The sequence below is a fragment of the Phaethon aethereus genome (genome assembly GCF_964289735.1).
Source record: "Phaethon aethereus genome assembly, chromosome: 13".
Taxonomy (NCBI): Eukaryota; Metazoa; Chordata; class Aves; order Phaethontiformes; family Phaethontidae; genus Phaethon; species Phaethon aethereus.
Window position 1 is genome coordinate 3,543,135 of NC_138589.1, and position 25,071 is coordinate 3,568,205.

The 25,071-nt window shown below is 40.2% G+C and overlaps 1 protein-coding gene across 1 annotated transcript in view; it reads left to right on the top strand.

The window, feature by feature from the left end:
• Positions 1–5,305, top strand: part of ESRP2 (epithelial splicing regulatory protein 2) — a gene marked incomplete at its 3' end in the record, with an annotated part of 42,900 nt that extends 37,595 nt beyond the window's left edge. The window contains exon 15 of the mRNA XM_082005847.1: positions 5,216–5,305. Within this exon, the coding sequence (XP_081861973.1) occupies positions 5,216–5,305 (90 nt within the window). The remainder of the gene's footprint in view (positions 1–5,215) is intronic.
• Positions 5,306–25,071: the final 19,766 nt, after the last annotated feature.

Below are 25,071 nucleotides of genomic sequence, written 5' to 3' on the forward strand. Positions count from 1 at the left end.
GAGCCTTGTTTAAAGTCTGAATTTGCTGGAAAAGGCTGGGATGCAAATGTAGGGACTTCTCTTACATAAAAACATGTACACAAAGAAGCTTAAAATAAATACTATTCTGGAAACCTGTACTGGGTTTAGGTGCCTTTTACCCAGAGTTAAAAAGAGCTTTTGCAGTATATTAATCCTCCAAGTTGTCAGGGACCCAGAATTCAAGGCTCATTGTTGCGGTGGAGGAGGGTGGCTTGTGCTTAAAACAGTAATAAGGAAATGAAGGGAAGTGGGTGGATGGATGGATAAATTCCAAGGGCATTAACAACATTTCTCTCTCGTATCAGGACAGCGGGCCTCATTGTTACTGACTTTTTTAGGGATTAGGGTTTTTTTCTCTGAAATGCATGCTTGAACAAAGAAGTATTCTCTATTTCCTATGGGTTCCTTTTGAAATCTGACACTTCGTAGCCTGAGAGGGATATCCCATCGTCTGTGTGCCAATTCCAGGCATAGCACCTTCTGACTAGGGAAGGGAAAGAGGATGTGGTACAGTAAGAATTCCCACTGACTGGTATCTGAAGTCATCTGGCAATATTATATGTCATCTGACATTATTATATGCTCACCCCATGCACTCGGAATATAGTATGCTGTTTGTTTTGCTTTATTCCTAAATTTATCTTCCTCCTGGAAATGTTGCCTGTGTGGAAAGAAGCATCTGTGAGACTGGGTCTAGTAAATTAGTGTTGCTGTTTCTGTCTGTTGGCTCCCATACTTGAAGAAAGAGGCTAAAGCTGCACCATCTTCAAGCTGTCTTTCTGGGAACAGGCATCAAATACTTCACACTCTGTTCCAAAGAGCATTCAGGTGGTTCCTGGTGCTTGCATTGGCACTGTTAAGGTATAATTGATATACTTTATTGGCAAGGCCAGTTTAGGGTATTTCTCCCGACTCTTGTGTCAAAGGTTGCAGTTACCTAGTCATCAAATCAGATTCTATGTTCCAGACTTACTGTAACTAGATTTTTTTTTCCCCACAGTCAGAGAGCTGCATTTCTTCCCTTTGGGAACTCTTCTGTGACAGACTGTTGGTAGTTTAGGCTAGAATTGCAGCTGCAACATTGAAGTGGCCATTTGGCCTATGATGATTTCTTTTCCAGGTGGAAACTACTTTTATCTTTCATTTCCCCTTGGTTTTTTTCCCCAGTTGGGGCATGTCTAAATATACTTTCCAATTTTAATTTTGTTTTTAGCAATGGATTTTTTTGTTTCCCCAGATTGCTTTGCATATGCTGTTTTTAGACTGATCTTTGAATGTCCACTGTAGGAACTGCAAAAACGAGATGGAAATCAATGTCTCACTGGTTAGTGACCTGGTTAAATCTGTGCAGTCTGTGAAGGGACAAGGACAGTCCCATAATTCCCCTCAATGTAGCAGGTATTTCTGAAAGAAATAAACTAGCTTGAAAAAAAAAAAAATTACATGTACAAGGAAGGAGTGTAGTATACTACCTCTTTATTAACCAGTTTGTTTCTGATTCTTACCATCTTAAAAAAGCTTTGCACTGCTGGAAGCATAGCAGATAGTCTGCCTGGGAGATGCCACCATACTGGAGGTAGCTGTGGGTCAGAAATGGCCGTCTCCTTTAGGAGAGATGAGTTAGTGTTATTTAATATACATCTGTCATTATTATTATATAGTCTGTTGGAATATGTTGTTTAATATTATAGTAAGTGTTACTTAATATAAGTTACTTAATATACTCAAGTTGAAATAGCTCTGCCATTTCAAATGTTAATAACCTAGAAGATGCTTACTTTACGCTTGTAAGGTAAACTGCGGATTCTATAAAGAAGCAACAGGTCCTTCATGAAACGTAATTTTGCCCTTATTAACAGACAAGTCTTAGAGCTATAAAAGTCCCCACTGTCACAGGGGAGATAACAAGAAGAATGTAGGGACAGGAAACGCTATTCTTTGCTGTTCAATGCAATCTCTGTTCCGATCGGTTGTGGGTTTTTGTTCAGTATATAGGCATATTCTTCCTGCCATAGAAGAATACAGCAGCCTGCCGTAGAGCTAATCATTGACCCCAGAATCTTATTTAGTAACCACTTGCAAAGGTTATGCTTTGCTTCATCTCCTAGGTTAGGTTTTAAACGCATACCTTATCCCACACCTAGTTTCCATATTTAGTGTCTATCTTTCTTGATCCTAGCTCCCACCTCTGATCACTGGAAGAAGTCAGTATAGCACCAGAGTGTATGCTGAGAACCGTATCTTGATGTCCTTAACTTCTGAGGCTGACTTTTCTAACGGAGATCTTCATTTAAAAACGGTATTCTGTGCGATCTTCCTTACTAGACTAAGCTAGGCTTCTTGATGGCTTCAATGGGAAAAGAGAAATTGCTTTATTGTCTGAATTTATTTCTGCTTTCTCCTTCAGTCATTCTAGGAAATAAGTCTCCTCTGTTCATCATCTATGAGCATGTGAGAGTATCCAATTTAATAGGACGAGATGAAGGAAAGCTTTAATAGAGATTTTATTTCATAGATTAAGTAATGGCCTAACCGAGATCTGCTACTGTGTCATTCCAGTAGATGACAATATATTTATTGCTACTGTTGACATACTGAGAGTAAGTGGAAGCCCCTGGGTGAGAAAGAATCACAGAATCTTTTAGGTTGGAAGGGAAGACCAACCCGCCAAGAGTTATGAGCTCAAAAGGGAGGAGGGGACAAGGCAGCGGCACTGAGAAAAGAGGCCGTGTTCCAGTTCAGAGAAGTAAGGAAAGTGGGAGTGAGATGATAGTGGGATAAGAGGGTGGTAGTGCAGGCACTAACAGTGAGGTCTGCTTTTAATTTTATTTCGCTTAAATTTAAGGGGAACTATTGCAGTATTTGGTAACTTCTTACCAGTTACTTGTGTGTTAAGGGTAGGTATTTGAAAATACAAGGTGAAGTTTCATGTTTATCTCAGTATGGTCATACTTTCTCAGGTCTCAGTAACATTTATACAGGCAACAAACTGCTAGAATCTATCTCTGAACTTGCAGCTGGTTATACTGGGGGTTAAATCACTAGGTGGTATTTTTCAAATCTAAATGGAAGCAGAATTTGGCCTACTGCATTGCAGGTGAAGCTAGCAAAACTTGTGTTTCCATTCTGAGCAATGAGTTTACAGGCTTACCCTTGGCTTTGCACTGTTTATCCTGTGTGGTTGGATGTTTTTGTTTTGTTCTTATGTGTTTCTGAAATACAGACAGAATCAGAAGTGCTCATGATCATGTACATCCTCAGGCAAGTCAAGTTAGTTTCCATTTCATTCACAGGGAATAAGAATTCCCCTGCTTTATTTCCTAGCTTGGTTTGCAGTACTACTTCTTGAAATCTGTAAGTTTGAAGAATTTACTGTTCCACAACTTCTGTTTTAATTAACTGCAGTCTCTTACCTATCTGTCTTGTGATTAGAAGTTGCTTCTATTGCTAGGTGTTTTGATTTTTTTCTTTTTTTTTCTTTTTTTTCTTCCTTTCTTTAGGCCTAGGCCTGAGCTCTGGCAACTTTGACATTTCTGTGCAGGGTAGTTTTCCCACTTTCATGTTTTCCTCATGTTTTTGGATTTCAAGTGTAACCTTTTAAACACTGTCCCTCACAAGAGACCTTTTACCTACTGTATATCTACTGATAATCTAAAGTATGTACTATCTTGAGACATTCCTTCCAAAGAGTAAACTTACATTTTGTAGATTTGTTTCAAGGGCAGGTCTGGGAACTGATAAATTTAATATTTGCACGGTGTGGTTGCCCTGGCAGAGACTATCTAGAAAATACTTCTTATATTTGTCTTTTCCTTAACGGCATGGGTCTAGATGTGAAGGTGGCTAGAATTCAGTAGTAAAAATTCTGGGAGGTTCTTTTCTTTTACGTTCTCTGGGCTCTTGGTTATTGTTCTCTGTGGAAGGTGTATACTGTGATGGTTGGTTTTTTCTTTCAACTTCACTTTGGATGGATACAACATGTCCTCTATACCCAAATATAATATGTTTTTTTTTCCCTAGGCTGGCAGGAGACTTTTTATATTATAGGAATATCAAAGGAAGGCAGCGTAGTATATCTACATTGTGTGCCTTTGGCGATCGTCTAAAGTGTTAGTGCAAAACAGCCATTTCAGGGGAGGCAGAAAACTCTTCTTGCCACTGAAAGGGTATTCTATAACTCGGTTTATGCTAAACATTTTGCCTTGCGGATTACAGGAGCTACTCCAGTAGCCTTTGTAGCATGTGCAAGAATGCTCAGTCCCTTTCCAGGATATGTAATTTTGGAACGATTATGAGATAGATACAAAGCAATGTTTCATATTGCCCAAGATCAATTTTCTGACTACAGATTTCATATTTGTGCCAGGCCCTCCAATAGTATGCATGATGACTGTTCAGATTCAGGATCTCAAATATTTCTTAGATCTGATCCACAGGTGGGGGGGGGGTGTTTTAATTTATCGGTGTGACTCTACTGTATGGTCACTATTTTTATTTTAATATTCTTCTACTACAAATCTATCATGATGCATTTACACTGTATAGTTTATTTATTTTCCCTATATTGAAATACACTATACTAGTATAAATGCTATTTCATCTTTTAAAGTGCATTCATGCCAGAACATTGATTTTTCTTTACATAGGCTACACCAGTGTAGTTAATGCAAGTATTATGTGCAGCTGAAGTGTTTATCACTCTACTCTAGAGAAGCTGCCGTTTATTTCTATGACTGCATAAAAGATCTGAATGAGATCTGTACACTTCTTCTAATCCCCCACTTGAGTATGCTGCTGGAAGATGCTCATCTGTCCCAGTGAGAGTCATTACTGGAAGCATGATTATGGAAACTGAAAGAGTTCCGTTACCTGATGCTGCTGTCTCATGAGTAGAAGGAAAAAAGGAGCACTTCATGGTCTGAACTATTTCCCTTCCTTGACAAGGAACAGTTCGAATACACAGTTTAGAATATTCCCCACATGCGTTTACTTTAAATCTATTTTTACAAACAGTAATTCAGTTGATGTGGTTTTTTTATCTTGCATAAAAATAGCATCTGTCAAATTCACTGTCTCCTGCCAGTTATTGTAGCTGATGCTCTTAATTATGGTTGCAAATGATCATCTGTGTGGCTTGCTGTACCAGAACTGTTCCTTCTCTTGCTGATTATCATATATCGCACTTGTACTGTAGTATGCACCTGATGACTACAATGGCCTTATTCAGCTGAGCGATCAAGCAAGGAGTGTGTTACAAGCACCGAAAGAGTGGGTCTGTTTGTAACTCTTTGTAACTTCTGAAGAAGGTAAGATGCGACTGGCAGAAACTGGGTCTCTAGTGGTGAATGGGAAGGGAAAGAAGGGCTCGGTGATGCAGAGTGTTTTGCTTATGGCTTTTTCCCCTTCTTAGCTTGCGTTGGGATCCTTGCTTTAACCTTTCTGCTTTTGTCCTATGGAAAAAATCGACTAACCTAAGGAAATAGGCCACTTGTGATCTGTAGTTGATGGGGTAGCAGTGGTGGAGGTCGTGCGATTGCCTGGTTCTGCTCAGATGGTGTGTTAAACTTCTGTAAGGGTTTATTGGTGTTTGTTTCTCATGTGAAGCTTTCAGTCTAATATTTTATTTTTAGCATAGCAGTAGAAGATTTTTTTTATATGGCTACAAATTGTATATAAATGTGTGTGCAAAAACCCACCAAACCTCTGCCTTTCCCTTTCCTGTATCATGTAGCTGTCCAGAGATTAACTTTTCTGTTTCTTGATCTCCCTAATGCAATGTGAACTATTAGATTTTTTTTTTTTAGGAAAGGTTTCTTTGCTATAGTGGCTTTCTAATGCAACTGACTAAATTTGCTAATGGTAAACCTCCCTGCGTTCTTGGCACTAACACATAATTCTTAAAAAAAAATGTTGTGGTGACCTATGTGGATTTCGTGACTTCCCAATACTATTGTATTCCATTCAAAATGCTACTGATCAGTTACTACGTTTCTTTCTCCTTTAAAAAACCCACACAAAGCTTTCAGTACCAAAAACGGCAATCAAATACTGTGCCTTGATAGAAGTACCTTCATAGATAAAGCTACCTTCACATAATCGCCATCAACGCAGTTGTTTTCAGATTAGTTGGTTTCTCATTATACTGTTGGGAGTATAATGAATTGGTCCTGCTAGGGAGAAGATAGATTAGAGTCTGCATGGTCTGGTGGTGTACAGAAGAACGCCCAATATTACTCTGAGCATTTCCATAGTTATGCAACCTTGGACAGTCTGTTTGGTTTTCTTGCTTTACCCAGATTAACTGGAAAACCAGATCAGCAACAGGCTTCTACTATGTATGAGATGGAAACAGTCTTTGACTAGAAAATAATTCATGGAGTAGCTCACCCTGAATTCTAAGCAGTCCAAAGCAGTATCATACAGATACCACTCTTTATAGAACAAAACATCCCAAAAAAGGAAAGATTTGTATGGATTTGAAGCTATATTTTAAAAAATGTATGTACATAAAGAAAATCTACTGAAGGGTTTTATTTGACCCTTTTGATTATGTTGCTTGCAGAATGTATAGACTTCTCTGCTAACTTTCTATGCAACTTTTATAATGTGAATTTCCAGATCCTTACATTAGTATTACACCAATGCTGCTATTTAAACTAGTTTTTAAAGCACACCTCTGTGCTCAGAGGTCTAACTGTGCTCCATGTGTGTGTTCAGCTGACTCTGAACTGCAATATTAAACTTAACATTCAGGACTGATGCTAAATGACTTGATCCCACATGGATTAACAGCAAAGAGCTGGTTTACAGCAGACCATCTTTCAGCTCAGATTCGCGGCTCAACCCAAATTGTGTACAGCTTTCTTTTGAGCCAGTGTTATTCTGAAATAAACTAAGATTACTTCCAAACCTGAACTGGGCTTCAGGTATGATGTTTTATTTGTCTTTGAATGTCTTTCTGAATGCTGTTTCTTGACTAACTTCAGTTCGGTGCAAGGAAATGATATGAAGTCTGTGCTGTCATCTTATACATGCTTTTAGTTTCTGAAACGTACTGTTGCTTATATCTCATGAATACTGTGCTGCCTGCTAAGTGTTTGAGTGAGTGGAGTTCTGGCATGTACTTGCTTTATTTTCATATGTTTGAATATAAAGCTGACCAGAAACTGCTACGGGTAATAACTGAGAAGTCTGGTATTTCTTGCAGTATACCAGGCAAGCATACAAAAAGTGAAACCCTTAAATACGTTAACCTTCTACAAACTCATGAGGACATACATCACATGAACTTAATTTCAACTGGGTTAATACTCGTAAAACTGGTTGGTTCTCCAGCATAGACCATATGTTTTGTCTGGCACTGATTTCTCCAACAAACTAATCTTGTATGCTGAGCTTTTGATCCTTCAACCTTTGGTTTTGAAACCTCACTGAGATACATTTCTATCCAACAAACAGGGCTTCTAAACTTAGCTTGGAAGGACCTCCAGCATGTTATGAGAAATGGTTGGGGTACCATAGAGCAGAGAGAGATGTCCGCTTTAAATTTGGCATTTTGAAACTGCCCTCTAAGAATTCACGAGGGCAAACGCGCTCTAAAGTAAATCAACTCTCATTTGCTATCTGCTTTTTTCTTAGCTTTGTTACAATTATAATAAAGGTTTCTTTAATTCAGTTGGACTGCACCAAATTATACTTTGTTTTACCAAACAATCTTTCTTGCACTGTATACCTGTGTTAAGTTCAGCTCATCCTCCCAACACAGAACTCTCATACAGCACTCTCATTTTTTATTTTTTTAATAAACTTTGCATGTGAGTGTTCACATGCCTTAGAGCCTTTGTCACTTGGCCAGCAGTCCACATGGTACAAGAATTATTCACCGAATGCCTGGACTGACTTTCTCCATTTGCCCTTTATTAACATCTAGGTCTTCCTTTTCTTGTCAACCTTTAATCTGAATTACTTCTCTAGCAAAGTCTTTGCATGAAATTATGTCTACGTCATTCTGTTCGGCACACCAGCAGAATAAGAGCTGCTGCTGTTCCCCAAGCCAAGCTAAAAGCTGAATTCTTTTCATCATCAGTCCCTTCTCCTCCTTCCCATTCTCACATCCAGAGTCTTTGCTGCAGGCACAGGAGTGGAGTGAACCAGACGCACAGCATTAAAAACTGCATTTCCAGGTGTGGTCTCTGGTCTTAATATGTTTTTTTTTCCTTTTGTCTTCTGTACCGTTGCAGCTCCACGCAGATTCCATCCTCGTGCTGTACAACTTTAGTGGCCAGCCCAGTGGAGAGGCATTGGTGACTTTTCCAAGCCTGGATCTAGCTAAGAAAGCAGTGGCTGAGAAAAATGGACAGCTCCTGGGAAGCCGCTATGTAGAACTGTATCTGGTCTAACTAAACACTCTCTGGGGGATGGGGAAAGAATGTCGCACTAAACACTTGTGCCTTTTGCAAAATAAGAAGTCTTCCCTTGCCACCCAGGCAGCAGCAAATGTGCCTTTTCAGCATAAGATGTTGGAATGCAGAGTGGTACATGTCCTGTGTTTAATTTGAAAAATGGCGTATCCTATGCCAAAGATAAAGTGAAACCAAAAATTATGCCATTAATTTACTTAATTTCTAATGTACTTGTTTAAGCAACCCCCCTCTTAGCATCTAGTTAATTTTGAAGACAATCTAATAGCACTTCAGCTATCGCAGCTAACCTGTTCGGTAGCATTTGAAGTGGAAAGCGAAGCTTGAGTCATTCAGATTCTTCTGTGTTTAGTTTTTAAGAGTTTACACTTGACAAAGTGTCTGGGTTTTGTAGAGTTTAAATGTCTTTAGAAAGGTCTTTTGGAATGCATAGCTTTCCCAGTTCAAAGCGTAGATCATATTGATTATTTTCTGTTTTGTTCTTGACTGGAAAAATACCAGGATGCTGGACCCCAAACGCAATTGTGCTTTCGTATGTTTTCATTATACATTGTTTTGCAAAAGCCATACTTGTCTGTCTTACCAATGTACTGCTGCCAATGTGTAACGCAAAAAAATAAAACCAACAGCAAAACTGGAAAAATCCTCCCTGCCCACCCATAACTCCCTGCCCCCAGCCTCAAACTTTTAATCTCTACAGGACAAAAATGGCACATAAACCTGAGTACTCATAAGTTATATTTTTTTATTTAAGCATAATAGCTTTCAGATACTGTATTAAAGATTTTGCTCTAGTTTATGTGCATGCAATTTGTTTACATCTTTAAACTACTTTATTTGTATATTATGAAACAAGATATGTTGAAATCTAAATCCTCTAGTGCATGCTTTTTTCTTTTTCCCTGTGTGTATATACATAACTAGAAGTACTTTTACGTCATGTAGCATGTGTTTAAAAAAAGACATCTGCTGTAGAAGCACTAAATGACTTTGTTTTTTACTGTGCCTTACTTCAAAACCATTCCAAGTGCAATACCAGCAGAGCAAAACGTAATGAATCCTCTTGTGACATGTTCATGGTTGTCTGAATTGATCTTTTTTGTTAGTGTACAATTTGACTTGTACTTGAAAGAACCGAATGATGTATGCTTCTTTATATTACAACAAATAAAAGAGATGCTTACGATGTATATTGGCTTTTGAAAGTAACTTAGGCTTTGTTTTAATGTATTTTCATGCGGCATCGTTCTCTGATAACCCTTTACTCATTTTGTCCTAGATTTAGGTAAGCGAATGTACCTTGCGAGAGTGGTGTGATGGTTCTTTTTTTAATTTTTGCATGGGCTGGTAAGCCGGAAATATGCATGATACCTATTTCTCTTGTATTGGAACACTTTTTAGGCAATGTGATGTAACTGTTTACATGCCTAGTTCTCTCCTCCTGGTGCCAGAGGAAACAAAGTATTGAACTTGAAATTGCATTCATGTTTGGATTTAATTGGCCTAATGGCTTGCTCCCTTTTCTGTGCAATACAAAATGCTACGCTTATGTCACCATGGAGCCAGTTAACCTTTCTGTGGTAAAAATGGAGGGGGAGGAGAATCGTATTAAAATAGTAAGGTTTGTTTCTCTCTAGTCAGGAGCATCCCCTACCAGATGCCATTTCATCAATGAACTCTCCCAACTGAACTGTTGGCATTAATCCGTTTCAAAGATTTGTCTTGGTGGAGTCTACCAAAAAATCTTACTTTTAAAGCAATTTGAATCCTGGAGAGGACTGCATCGTTATAATTAACACTCTTATTGTGCCTTTGAGGAAAATGCTTCTCCCTTGTAAAAATTTTGGGGGTCTCCATCCTGAGCAATACTGTACCTATACCATGTATCTACCGCTCCATTTATGACACGTTCTGCCGTGGTCAAGCTGGTCACGTCTTGGTTATGGCTTTGCAATCAGTTGAAACATCATCTTTCTTTTAATGGCCTGTATCCAACTTGTGGTTTCTTGTTAGCTGGAATGATGCTTAATCCACTAAAAGCATCTAGTCTTTTTACAGCTTATACATGCTCTGCTCCTGCCTTGGCAGGTTGGGCAAGCTGAGCCGCTGCTGGAATGGAGCACCTCCAGTAACACATCAGCCATGCGTCAGGTGTACGCATTGCCTTCCCTCTTCTAATACCTTTATGTCTCAGTCAACAGTGGTTGCAGTTTAGCTTCTAAGTGAACTGACATGTGTGAAGTCTGTATCTAGCTATCTATTTAAAAAGAGGCTTAGCCATCGCCAAGTGCTGTTTTAACCTCTCTGTAGAAAGAGAACATAGGCTCTTTGGAGTGGAAGGGACCTTTGATGGTGGAAACTAGCTGCAGCACTTGGACGTGGATGTTTCAGGCTTTATACACGCAGCCTAGGAGGTGAGCCTTGGGTGTAGCCTACCTTTTCCAGGCGTTGCCTGTGCAAAACGCCTGCAGCGGCGGCGACAGCATTTTGGTTAAACCGGAGCGCCCCAGGCTGGGGGGGCTGACCGGGACCCGCTCTTGCTCCCAGCTTTCTTGCTCGTTTTGAAAACTCCGGGTTTTGCCGAAAAGCAGCGTGAAAGCAAGCACCGCTGGGGCAAACGCGCGGCGGCCGGCCCGCCCCCGCGCTGCGGGCTCGCGCCGCCCGCGCCCGCCCCCGCGGCCGTTGCTCCCCTCAGCCGCGCCGGCCCGCGGCTCGCCCGCCCAGCCAGCGCCGACGTGAGGTGCCGCCTGGTGTTTTACCCTTTCCCGTGGTAAAAATGAGACGGGCCCGTGCCAGAGTGGTTTCCCTGGGAAGGGGTCGGCGCCAGGGCTGGGGGGGGAGGGCGGCGAGCAGAGGAGCCCCCACAGGTGTCTGTGGGCCTGCAGGGCCGAGTCCCGGCCACGTCGGCCTCCCTCCACCCCTGTCCCAAGACCTGGCCTCTGACCGCAAGCCAGTTCTTTCCCCAGCCGCTTGCACAACCAGAGCGCGTCTGCAGTCGGCGTTTGAAGTGTTCTTGCAACAGGCTAAGGAACAAATCCCACCTAATTAACACCCCCGCCCTGGCCTGGCGGGTGTGACGCGGCAGGAGGGCTGCCCCGGCGGTTGATGTGGCTCAGCTGGGCGCGGGGGAGCCTGCTCTAAGGCCGCGAGGAGGGCTTGCCTTGCGGCAGACGTACTCTGACTGTTGGTGAGTTCAGGTGTAGCAGGTAACGTCTTCACGTTAAGGTGTGCTTACATTTATACCTTGGCTGCGCTTGTGGAAGCAGCACGCACCGGAAGAAATGCCAGCGGCGAGGTGCTTACCTGCAATTTGGTAGTAGAGGCTTTACAGCCGATGAGCTGGGTGTCAAATCTGAGAGTTCTCCTTTACACGTGGAACAAATGCTTGCATCACGCGCCTTCGAATGATGGCTTACATCACTGGAGAAGGCTGGGAACTTGGGGTAAGGCCTAAATATTTTTTTCTTCTCTTTAATGTATGCATTTGCTCCTTGCAACTGAATTTTTATACAACGCTGCATGGTGGAAGCCTTGTTTAAAGGGTTTGTTGTCTTTACATGCACGTGGTTTAACGGAGTAAGAAAAATAAATACAGAAAGTGTTAAGCTTTAACTCTTTCACCAAAGAAGAAGTGAAGTTTGGGAAAGAACTGTGATTTGACTGTTACTCTTGTTGAAGAATCTGAAGGTCCTGATGCTCTGATATCTGCCACGAAACTCGTTTCTCAAAAAGAAGTTTATGTTGTGCTTGTAATCTGCAAAGTGCTTTACCTGTGCTTGTATTGCCATATTATATAATTGAAGAACAGAATTAGCATTGTTTGTGTTTTGTCTCTTAGTTTGATGCTTCTGACAGTGCTAGTTTGGATATGATACATTTACTCATGTATTTCTGCTCCCATTCTCTTGATACTGATAGTTTTATCTATAAATTATGTATGTGCTGGTCATCCCATGGGATGTTCCTCCTCAGTTTAGAGAGAAGATAGCTTATTCTTATTACTTTTGTTTGAGATGGGGTGAGACTGAAGAGTTTGAATTGGCCATTCTCTATTTTAAGAGTTGCAGCTGTGCTTCTAGATCAGGTGTTTTGTGTTGGAATTTCTTCTGCAGAGCAGACTCAAACTAGGCAGCCTTAAAAGTTTTGCTTATGTTAACTAAAGTATTTTCAACAAACTTTTGTTAGTGATACTCAATTCCTGATTTTTTTTTTTAAGGAAAGAGCCTTTCAACACCTTCATTTTTTAAACAGTTTTTTATTATTCCAGTCAGTTAAAATGAATCACAAGGCTTACTGTTTAACCAGTTGCATCCTGTTTTGTATAGATCTGGATTTGACAAAGCTCATGGTAATGAGTTTTGAGCCTGCTACTTACCATATCTTCTAAAAGCTGATTGTATCTAAAGATAACCTGAAATATTCTAAAGCAGAAAACTCTCCTGATATGTGCCGAAGTTTGCCTGAAGTCACTTTAAAGCTTTGCCTTTTTAGATCTACTTATTACATGGGTTTTGCTTTTTAAAACCCCAGGTAAACCAGAGGCCTGATTTTTTTTTTTTTCTTTTTATATAATTAGGCAAGGGCCACTATATTATTCAGTTGAATATGCAGTTGGACAATATAAGTATTCAAATAAAGATGGTGGTGTGTTAATCTAGGGTTACCAATTGCCATTTCCTATATTGGTGTGTTGTTACAGTCTTTTTCATTTTACTTTATATACTTGACAATTAAAAAAAAAACCCTAGCTATTTGATGTTGCTTTCTCTGTGCTTGCTGATAATAAAAAGTAGAGTTTAAATAAAATGCCTTCTCTTCTGTAAACATTACTGAAGTACTGTTACAATTTTGTCTATTTAATGTTAGCTGTGTCTGAGAGAGAACATCTTCTGCTGTGGGTTTTTGGAGTAGATTTTTTTGGGGAGGGGTGGTAATCTTTAATTACTGGCAGGAGTAGGAGTTTTTAGATTTGTCGGGAGCATCAGTGGATTTTTAGTTTGGTATTGTAATTTTGTTAGTTGATTTGGCGTTTACTGCCTACGCTAATCATTGCTACCAGTAGATGTCCCCTTTCGATCAGGACTTGCAAGTAGTGTATCTGAAATACAAATGCTTGGGGACTTGTGAGTTTAGTTGTCAGCAACTGCAGTAGAAGCTTCTGCATGCAAATGTCAGTAGATAATCTGGTGCCCGTTCGTCTTAAAATTGGAGGTCATTATGCTTCCCATAAAATGGTTGATTTAATTTTTTTAAAATTTTGGTTTTGTTTTCCTATTTTAAATGTTTTCCATATAGATTGGTGCGTTCATTTATATTTGATAGGATTGCTTTGAAATGTACAAATGTATTTCAAATTGCAAAAATTACAGTAGTATCTAAACTCTTAAAAATTGCTCTACAAAAGGAAATTATTAAAATATCTCACAGAAATCCAGTGGAAACGATTGGACAAAAGGAGTGGGTTAATAAGCGTGACCCAAATGTGAACATATTATGTTAGAACAGAAGAAACTAAGGGACCAAGAAATGAAAGCAAAATTACTCTTTAGTTTTCTGGCTTTAAGAAAGAAAAAAAATTATACCAATACCATGAAGTTAAGGGTTTATGACTGATTAAATTTGGTAGCAAAAACCATGATTGCAGCTGAAATTGGACACGCATTTGATTGCGATGGCTCTTTGCTCCCAACTGGCAGACCTGAGTGTGGCGTTTCTGCTTTGCTGATCGATTTACTTGCTCTTGGCCTTGTGGTTGGTTCTTGGTTTCCTCGTGCGGTATAATGGCCTCAATACTGGCAGGGTTTCTCTTTGAGAGGTGGTGACTTTCTCAAGTTTCCTCATTGCTGGGGCTTGTATACTACTATTGGCAGAGGGCAAATTTGGTGTTCTGGTTGTTTTGGATCCTGTTGCCAGCCTACTCCAGATCCACAGCTGCTGGATATCTTGGCACGGTGGCCAGATAAACAGCGAGGCCAGTACTTGCCCTCCTCCTGATGCTGCCTTTTGTGCATTTGGCTCTGAGGGAGCTGGAGCTCAGCATGAGGAGAACCAGACTTGACATTTACTTTGCCCTCCATCTAAGGCTCTTGTCTGATCTGAGTCGTCCTGTATGAGTTCATTTTCCCTTGTAAAAAAAGAGCCAAACTGATGATGTAGGCTTTTTTCATTTTCAGCCTTTTCCCCCATCTCTCAGGTCATTTCCTTTGGTCATGTTGAGCACCATGAACTGACGGTCTTCAGAAATTCTCTCTGTAAGGGATTTAATGCATGTTAATCACTCAGACTACAGTGTGTACATAGTATAGAAAGAGGTATCATAAAAATGGGGAGTAGTTTTTAATGTTTAGTATTAGATCTTCTTGTGTTGCCCCAGCACTTGCCACATTTTGGGACTGCCTCATTTGTTCAAGAGAGAATACTGTGAAATTAGGAATGATTGGGGGCAGGGGGAGAGTTGCATATCAATAGTTCCGCTGTTTAAAAAATTAAACAAACACTGTCTCCCACAACCCTTAACCTTCAAACACGTGAGTTGTCTTTGTAGATTTTTGTTGTTTTGAAGCATTCCCTGTATTGAGTGTCATGATGTTTCCCACACAGTTCAAGAATAAGTGAGGTATTTTTAACTTATTTAAAATGCGAACATAGCAATAGAACTATAAGAAAAAAATCATTAGCTCTCAAAGTGAGGAGTTTATAAAAGAAACGTGTGTTTCATTAAAAAAAACACAATAAGCTCATTTGCAAAGTATGTTTTTAAGTGAAAGCATTTAAAACCCTAATTTTTGACATTAGAAATTCTAGTTTTAAAATGTTGGGGGTTTTTTTCCTTTTCCTTCTTCCTGTAAGTGTAATAAGTATTTATTTTACTCAGACTTCTGACCCTGCACTAAGAATGTTGAGGTAGCACAAAGTACAAAGGAATGGTTAGAAACAAGGGAGAGTTTTGAGAAAAGTTAGCAAGGTTGAGCCAATACCAATAGAATAAAAAATTTAAACTTATGAGAATGCAACCCACCTTGTGTCAAAAGCCTGGGAACCTTCAATGCCTTTTACTGCTTGTAGACAAAGCTTCAAAGACGTTCTTCCTTTGTTGAGCAATAAGTACAAATGTGAACAACAACATGTCACATTGCTTTTATTTTGGGAAAGTGGCTTTTGGAATAGACCTGATGAATGTGCAATTGTTCTGGTTTATATCAATTTCTTGTACTGGTCCTTGCCTTCTGGCTTGGTTGTTACAGCCCTGCAACTTTTGAAAGGTTTTGTTGTTGTTGCTGTTTTTTAATCATCACCTGTTATCAGCACTTAATTTTCTGCTTGCTGGAGGGGGAGAGCTAATGTGCTACTGCCATGAGTCACTTCTATGTGTATATTCCCTTTTAAATTAATTTAGGATGCTTGAAATTCATGCAAATATAGCTTTCAAAATACATATTTATGTGCAAAGAGCTTCAAAATCGTTACTCTGAGTGCTTTTGAAAGAATGCTCTTAAAAAGAATGCAAGAGCAAAATGACAGAAACCTCGTCATATTTCCTCTTGCCACCATCCACAAGAACGGGACTAGAGGTGGAAGGAAACCACATCAGAATAACTGAGCAGAGGAAGAGTGAAATATTTGTTGGTATTTTGGGGAGGGGGAAGCTTACAGGGCTTTTCTTCCAGAAACTCTGAAAAACTGTTGATAGGTCTGTTGGAAAAAAAATCTCTCTGATGTGTGCAACGGAGTAGCAGTAGAATTCAGCTTTCTTCGCTAGCGCTTGTGGGCTTGTCAGGAAGAGTAGGATCTTTTCCTGAATTTTTCTGTACTATTTTGCTGTTAGGGATCTCTCTTCCTAGGTCTGGGTGTGTACTGCCTTCATCATGGAGGGCAGATAGAGAAAGACCTGTTGTGGGTGAAAAGTAAAGCTGTGCTGTAACTGAACAGCAGAAGGGCAGGCAAGGAATAGGTGGTTCCTCAGCTCTACTCAGGGCATGAGAGGTTAAGTGAGGAAAGGGCAGTTTGAGTCTCATCTTGAATGTAACTTGTGTTGCTACAACTTAATCCAATGAATTCTCATTTAAACATGCTCTGAAAATGTGGGTCTCGTTCCCATTGGATTAGGTGTGTCTCTTCTTTTGTTTGATGCAATGCTGTCCTTGTGCAATCGTGAATTTTGCTGTGCAAATCCACACAAACTACATTGACTATTAACTGCAGTAATAGCATTAACTTAAAATGTCCTTGAAAAGTGATGCAGAAACTTAAAAATACAATCAATTTTCCTTAATTTTTACCGACACTGAGATAATCTATGTCTGATTGCAAGTGATCTTACAACTCATACTCAGCACTGTATGTTTTGTGTGTGGCATTTACCTCTTAAATCCTTCTAATGTGACTTACCAGAAGTCAAGGACATCGTATTCCTGATGCGATCTGGAGCACAGGTTAGATGGTGGTCTGTATAGGCCATGAGTAGATATATCCTAAACAAGCAGTAAAAAGTTGGAATTATACCTATTAGTGCTCATGTGAATAATAGACCATTTATCTTGCTTGTGAGGAGGAAAAGGCTTGTAAGGATAGCAGCTTCTATGTTTTTAATGAAATGTGACTTCTGCTTGTCTCTAAATTTCATCTTTTTGCTCAGCTAAAAAATACTGGTTCCTGAGAGATAACAGCGTGTCGGTGTTTTCATTAGAGTAACCTGATCTTATTTTGTGAGACGTAAGCCCCCCAAAAATAAAGGATTCTGCATTTGCAGGTTGTGGGGACAGTTTTGGAAAGGAAATTAAACTGTAATGCCATGGGCCTAGACACTGATGATGGCATCACAGGGAGTCAGTGTGCTAAAAACAGGGGAAATTGTGAATGCAGTGAAGGCGATACTGAGGTTTGGTTTGCTGTTTTTGTTGTTGTGTCATCCCCCCTCACATTCTGATCACTGGCACCAGGAGATAATCCAATAGTTCTTTTTTAAATATAGCCCCACTGAGGAAATAGCACGCTGGTGGTGTAGTGTGGTAACTCCCAACTGAAGGGGCCTGAAGAGCTTCCAACTACAGGGCGAGTTCAATTTTGGATATTGTGGCTTTCAGAGAGTTTGTAACGACTAGACTATTTTGGCTAGTGGCATAGAGGTTAACATTGCTCTTCTAAGGATTTAGAAGGTGGTATGATTTTCCAACCTGTTCCGAGCAGGAGAAGCAGGTTGGAAATATGCTGAGGAGGCAGTCAGCAGTATTAGCCAACATGACACAGAGGATGGGATGAGCTGGAGGCAAAGGGCATTACTGCTGGCAGACTATTCTTGGGGTGATTCTGGATAGGCCAGAAATGGAGCAGTGAAGGCGAGGAGAAAAATCAGTCAAAGCACTTTGTAGATTTAACTAAACCGGCTTTGAGCTGCGTAGCTCTGGAACTGCCAGCAATGCAGCCTCAGCAGCGCTGGGTGTAGTTAAGTCAAAATCTGGACAAGTGGGGATGCAGTTAACAGCACAGAGGTCATTCTGCTCATGTTGCTGGTCTCATGAGCTGCTGTCACAACTCATTATAAGATGAGGGACTCTAGATTTTTTTGAGACAATTAAAATAAACCGAAGTGGGGGAAAGGTCACTGGATACAATTGCAGTTTGTTTGTTGCACATCTGTCATTGAGCATAAATGAAGGTTTAGCCTGTAGATATAGAACAGGAAATTGGATTTCAAATCAGAAGGGAGAGCTTTTCTTACTCCAGCACCTCAGTTTTCATCCCTGTAAAACAAGGCTTCTTTAGCAAGAGGGAACATGTAATATTTGTATTGATGTCACTGTAAAAAGCACATAACTTTGAGGTATAATTATGTAACTTGTAATGAAACGGACACCCTTGGATCTTAGAACCCTTGAATTTGTAACTCTGGCATTTGAGTCAGAAATTCTTCAGAAAAGCTATTACTGAATTAATGAGTAACTTTTGAATTCTATTTAGCAAGCACAGCACGTCTCTTCAGAAATTCTTGTCATTCCTATGTATTGTTACCAATTTCAGAAATATCCAGCTTCATATTAGCTATAGATATAAAATTTGTGAAGTATATGGCAAAAATATAGTTGCTGTTTAACAGACTATGCCACTAAAAATTGAACTCTACAAACTTTGTGCAAAAGGACTTGCATTTTTTCCTGAATGCTCAAAACCACTGCCCTCCCTGCCCCCACTTGAATGTTTTTCTCTATTGTTCAGTGTACCCAGGAAAAATAAGACTCTGTGGTTTATCATTCATTTTTAATTTTTACCCACAAAATCATAGGCTTTTTTAAAAATTTTCTTATTAAAAACACTGTATCCTTAGTCCCCCCAGTCAACAGTGGGACGTTGATACCCAAGAGATCAGTTTTTCACTACCTTTCTTGATGCAAGTAACGCACAGTGGTTTGCAGATCCATGTTGTTCAGACAGTATTGTGAGTGAGTAGCTGTGCTGTGCAGAATGGGAACTAGTATGACAGTCTGCTTCGCTGGAAGATAAAATATTAGAGAATACCAGTTATCCCCTCTGCTCTCTCAAATGGGTTCTGCTGATGTGCTTGGGAAATTATGTAAAGTTTCATGCTTGCCGCCCTTCAGTCGCTCCAAATTTGATGGATTAATAAGATGTTTTTCATGAATGACAAATGAAATCTAAGATCTGAAACCCAACCTCACTGCTTCTTCACCAATGGCAAGGTTTGCAAATAGATGACTGAATAATATGTAAAATAATCCAAAATACTCCCTGTCACTGCGATGGCTTTGCAGGGCTAAAAGGAGTAAAGCATGGTAGGTTTGTTTGTTTTCTAATATGAAAGTGGCAGTGGCAATTCTTACCAAGGACGATATAATAAAACTAGTGCGAAAGGAAATCTTTGTCCTACCTTTTGATGCTCATGAGTAGCTCCTCAGATTGTGTTTCCAGAACGCCTTTGTGGCGCAGCCTGGACTGTGTTTGAGTTCTAAAGGTCTCGCGTTTCTCTGGCCTGTTCTTTGTACATTCCCTCTTTGGAATATACGCCACTCCTGCATGCTGGATGCTTTGTAACCTCTGCATAGCAAGCATTTTATATTGAGTTTTCTGTTGTGTGATTTTCCTTGAACCTTTCTCTGAATGGATTGCACAAGTAGTCTAGGCCAGCAATCTGCCCAAAGCAACAGCTATCACTGCCCAGGTTTCCTCTGATATTCCCTAAATCTAGACCTCGTTTGTGAAAGGAGCTCACCTAGTTTTGGCTACATCTGGGGATATTCGAAGCATGGTGTTAACATTTAATTTAAAATTATAATTGTTTACATGCTCTATTTTCACAAAGTATCTCAACACTGAGTCAGATCAGTAACTTGTGATTTTTAAAAAAAATTTTTTTTAAATCCCCTCCTTCCCCCCAATCCTTCCGACTTTTGATTTAGAAGCACAAAGAGACAACTTTTAAAAAATATTTTTTTTCTGGGTGAATACAGTAAATGCAGTCCATTTCAGACCTACAGTGAAACCACACATATAGCCTTTTGACTCAAATGTATTAAAGTATTGAAGATAATGTTCTTTTGATAATGCTTCGTGACAGGAAAGCATTCCTTTCTTTCAAAAGTGCTTCTGCATTTATCTTACTGCAGCGTTCCCTGAAAGATTGCTAATGTGGAGCTTTATAAATAATCTTTTCTGCACTGCTGTAAGAGTAATTTAATGGACATTTCTGGGAGGACGTGCTGATGGGATGATATTTATAGGAAGTATCAAGGGGTGCCTGACAAACTGAGGTGCATGGTTTGGCTTTCAAGTCAGAGGTCAGAGCAGAGAGGAGGGTGTTGGTGGATGTAGGGTTTGCTGCTGGGCAGCGTGAGCACACTTTGTGCTTACTGTTCCCAGCCCACCCACCATGTTCTGAGAAGAGCTCAGCTCTGTAAATGCTGTAAACATTGCTCCAGCTGCGTGAAGCCAGTGGAGTGGCTACAGTAGTTGCTGGAAGGCCAACCAAGGCCAGCCTTAATTATGCAGACTTTTTAGAGAAAATAATTTAAATGTTCCCAACATTGAGCAAAGATTTTCTCTTAATCCTACTACAGCAGGAAGCCGACTTCCTGAAAGACAAGTTTTTTCCTTTCAGAATGGCTTCTCTTCCTGAAAGCCCTCACTGAATCATTAGTCGTACGTGGCCGTGCCTCTGAATCCAGCCCCTTTGCCAAGTATCTTGTTTCTTACAAAGGGAGATCTCTCTGTGCAAAATTCTGCAATACTTTTTAGACAAATAAGGCTGTAGAGGTGGATTCCACACCACACCCCCCCCAAATTTTTTTTTTTTTTGAGACGGGCACTGTGGTAAATTCTGAGATACCAAGAATCTGTTCTGAAAGATTTAATGCTGCCTTTTACAAACACACTTTCATGTGTCCTTTTCTTTAGTTGTGCATTTGTTTTGTGGAAACAGCCAGTTGTGTAATATTACCTTTCAGGCAATACCTTTTGTGGCAGGGGGAGACTGAAGACCTTCTGAGCAGTTGTTTAGCATGGCTGGTGTTTGAGGCGATTGTTTCGTGTGGATTGGATGGTTCTGTACTGTTGTAGGAACAAGAGAGGGACACTGAATTACTTGTTTTATATATAAATTATTGATTACTTTTAAATTAATGAAACTGAAAAGAGTGTTAAAAATTTCTAGGGTTCATCAACCACCATCTGTTACTTAAGTGAATTTGATGTTGGGGGCATAAATAAGGCATTAGGTGAACCTGAGTATCTTTCAGTAACAGCAGAATTTTGGAGCTGAAAAGGAAGACTGTAAATATGAAATAGCAGGAACAGAATGGGGTGAGAGAACACAAACAGCTGTAACCAAAGAGCTGGCAGGAGGCATTACTGCCATTGCAGATGTGTGTTGCAGATAACACAAGCACTTGAACAGCACCATCCTGCCTCCTCCCCACACATTTGCTGCTTAGCAGCTTACTGCCTTCATGAGTACAGTGAGAGCTGGGGACATGTTGTGAGTGCGTCACCGGAACCTGTCGAATCCTGGCTTTTGAATTAGGGTTCCTAACTGGGAGGATCTGTATCGCTGGCCCTTCCCTTCTCCTCCCAAGCGGAATCTGGTATGGATTCACCAAGTGGCATGGAGGGGGGAAAGAAGCCATTAACCTTCCATTAGCACCTTAAATCCCCTCTGGTCTCGGACTGGCTTTGGTGAATCTCTCTGGAGGTAGGGAGGGAAATCATCGATAAAGCTGCAGAATGGTTGAAAGTTTGAGTTGCAGCAAAGATCGGTGATGGAACAACTCGTGATCAATATGTGGTATGCTGACAAATACTGAGACTAAAGGGTGTACATCCTAACTGATGAGACTCTAAAATCCTTTATATACGTGACCTGACATGTCAACGAAAACTGGCATTGAGTTCTGGGAACTGGGGATCACAGTACTTAACAGAGATTTTATGTTAGCTCTGTGGGACATAGTGGAAAATAACTTGATGGAATTAAAATGATGATTGCTTAAGAAAACATTTACCGTAGTGGCCTGCACAAACTCAGAAAATTATGTAATACCTGCTTGAAACTCATCTGTATTTCAGCTAGCTATGATATTTCTTAATATCCTGACTTCCTATGATTAATGTTAAATACTTGCTGCATTCCAGGTGAGTGGAGGTTGTCTCCTTGGTGACTAACATGAATTTTTTGCATTTATTTGAAATATCTCATAATAGAAAGTGGGTTAAAACGAAAATTATAGCACAAATTGTCTATGGCACAGCGATACTAAAAAAATTAGTACATCCGAAGACATCTTTGTCCATTTTACGAAAGCTTATTCGATGCTGTGATGTTCTGCTCCCCGGGAGCTTTGGGGTTCAAGTACGTACCTGAGAACTGATTGCTTAGCAGAGCCTCCACTATGGACAACACTTACTAGAAGTTATTTTTGCCTGTCTGGCATGCATGCTGTCAGCTCTTCCCCTTACGATGCCTTTTGAATTGGGGACTTGCTCTGTTACTATTTCAGCTGAGTGGGTGAAGTACTGGGTAGCTGGGTCACTTGCTAAAGTGTCCTGAAGTCTCGGTTTATAGATTCACCATGTGTTAGGATAAGGAATGCTTGCTGTTATCCAGATTACTTTAACTAGCCTGAGTTAAGTGTTACTTAGATTGTGAATACGGGGATTAATCATAATGCTTAGAGCAAGCAGGTTTGTTGTTGTTTGGGGTTTGTTTAATAAAAGACATAGGTGTAGAAATAAGTAAACAAACAACCCCATGTTTAGTCTAGTTGCATTTATGCTATGTGAGAAATCACTCCTTTTGTGCAGTAAAGAGCTTTGCTCTTTCCCCTCTTGAAGAAGAACTTAAGAGCTGCTTAAGGGTTTAGCCTTTGTGTCTTCCACCTTTTTGGTGGGGCATCTTTAGCTTTTACAGCCATTATTCCCTTACAAATCTTCTAGAGAATTTATATTGGTTTAATCTCTCCTGCTGCCTCCCTTCTTCCAGATCCTGTTGTTTTCCTGAGTAGGAGACAGTTGGGCCACCCTCCTAGTTTGATTAAAGGCTTTCCCTTCCATATGTATGTAAATGTTTCCACATATTAAACATAATTTCTTCTACTAAACTGCTTCGTTTCTGCCGCAGTGAAGTGGTAAATTCTCTCCTCTCCCTTTGATGGTTACTGCTTCTTGCTGTACAACAGTTTCACTGAGGCCTCGTGCCCTTAAAGGGTCTGTACACTGAAAACAGTGTGCTGTAGTTTATAGGTAGCTTGTTGCTGGCTCTCGGTAGAGACCAAGATGCTACTCACCACTCAGGGGTAGCAGATTTCCAACCTTTTCCTCTTTGTAGGCTTCCTAGCACTTTCTCCTTTTGCGAGCAAGTCTCCACTGAACTCTTCTGCTTGCTTCTCCTCAGACCTGTCGTCAAGCACATGTGACTGCCACATTAGCAGCAGTACTAGAAATTTGGACTTTGCTTTCAGTTGTATCTCTGTTAGCTGTCATTCCATTAGCATCTTCTGGGAAAGGCTACTTTCTGTCACTGTTTGTGGTCAGGAGAAGGCGTAAGATAGTCCAGTCCTTAGTTAATTAGAAGTAGAAGCAGCAATGGCTTCACTGGAGCTTGGTACAGAGGGACACTATAGAAGTTGTGAACCTCCTGATAAGCTCTGTTTGGTTCAGTGCAGGCAGGCCAGAGCTGTTTTCCTCAGTGACCTTTCTGCATGTGAGATTTCGTTTCCTATTCCTGCTTGCTTATGTTTATTTTGGGGGAGTCATACTGAGAATAAAGTAACTCAAAATATACAAATGCAGAGAAATAATTCAAACTGCATGTGACCCTGAACCTCCCTCTCAGCTGCAACTAAAAAGCTAAAACCGGTGTGCCATTAACTTCTCACTGTATGCCCTATGTCTGTGCCTTTGGGAACATCACGAAGTATAGGCTGGATCCAGGTATGTGTTTTGTGAGCACTCACACCTCATTTGCTAGACCAAAGAGACACCAGAGTGTCCTGAAAACTCAGTGAAAAGATGAGTTGTGTCTAATGGTGAACTTTTTTCTTACCCTTGACTCTTCTTGGGGGGAATTAGAACAGCAGGAATAAAGATGGGATCACTGCGTTGATTAAATGTTGTAGCAACCTGCTGCCCCTGCTAAGCTGCAGTTTGCCTTCAAAAAAAAAAAAAGTAATCCTAAAAAAAGTCAGTATGCTGTTGAGAATAGAAATCTCGATGGTATCTGTCTGGCTCATTAGAATGCCAGCAATACCAAACGAAGATTTGAAGGTGCTTGCTTGTTTTCAACAAATTTGAGAGCTTGAGAAGCCCTTGCAGAACAGCTCAACAAGTGAGCACCACATACTTCAATGATGTGATTTCTTTTTTCTTTTTTTTTTTTTTTTTTAACATCACTGAGCGATTTTCATGTTTCATGATATCCAATTCTGATTCCGCTTGCTTGGGCCTATCCGCAGCAGACCTCTACGGTCTGCGAAGCGGCCTTCAGTGATGCATAAGCTACGTACCTGTATTTTGCATGAAGGACACACAGTGTAGCTTAAAAACTATCTTACAAACTGAGTGGAAGGATAGAATTTAATTGCCTTTTTAATTTTTGCTACTTTATGAAAGACTTAGTCACTGTTTAAATATTTAATGTCACTCTGTATTGTACTGTATTTAGGCTGTGTCCTTCCAACAGAACAGGATTTTTTTGGTTACAATTGATAGAATTCTATTTTGTTCAGCTAGCCCGACTGTTGTTTGAACTGCTAAGAGTTCATGTACTGTTGGAAAAAATCCATAAGCATAGTGTAATATATGTGCAAGGGATATAAAGCAATGAAGGCGAGCCCATGTAGGGAGGATCTGGGAGGGAGGGCAAAAATGGCACAGAAAAATTGAACAATAAACATTAGAACATGCCCTGTTTAGCCCCGATACGTTTAAGTCTTGGTTATGTAAAGGGTGTTTTAGACAGCTTAGCTGCTATCTAAAAAGTATTGCTAAGAACTTTGCGAGAGATTTTTCTGCCTTCTGCCATGAAGTAGGAGTTGAGGTTAACCTTTTGTAGTAGTGGAAGACTGCAAATGGAGACAGACCTGCTCAGTAACCAAAATGTGTTTTTTCTTTTTTTTGTTTTTTTTCC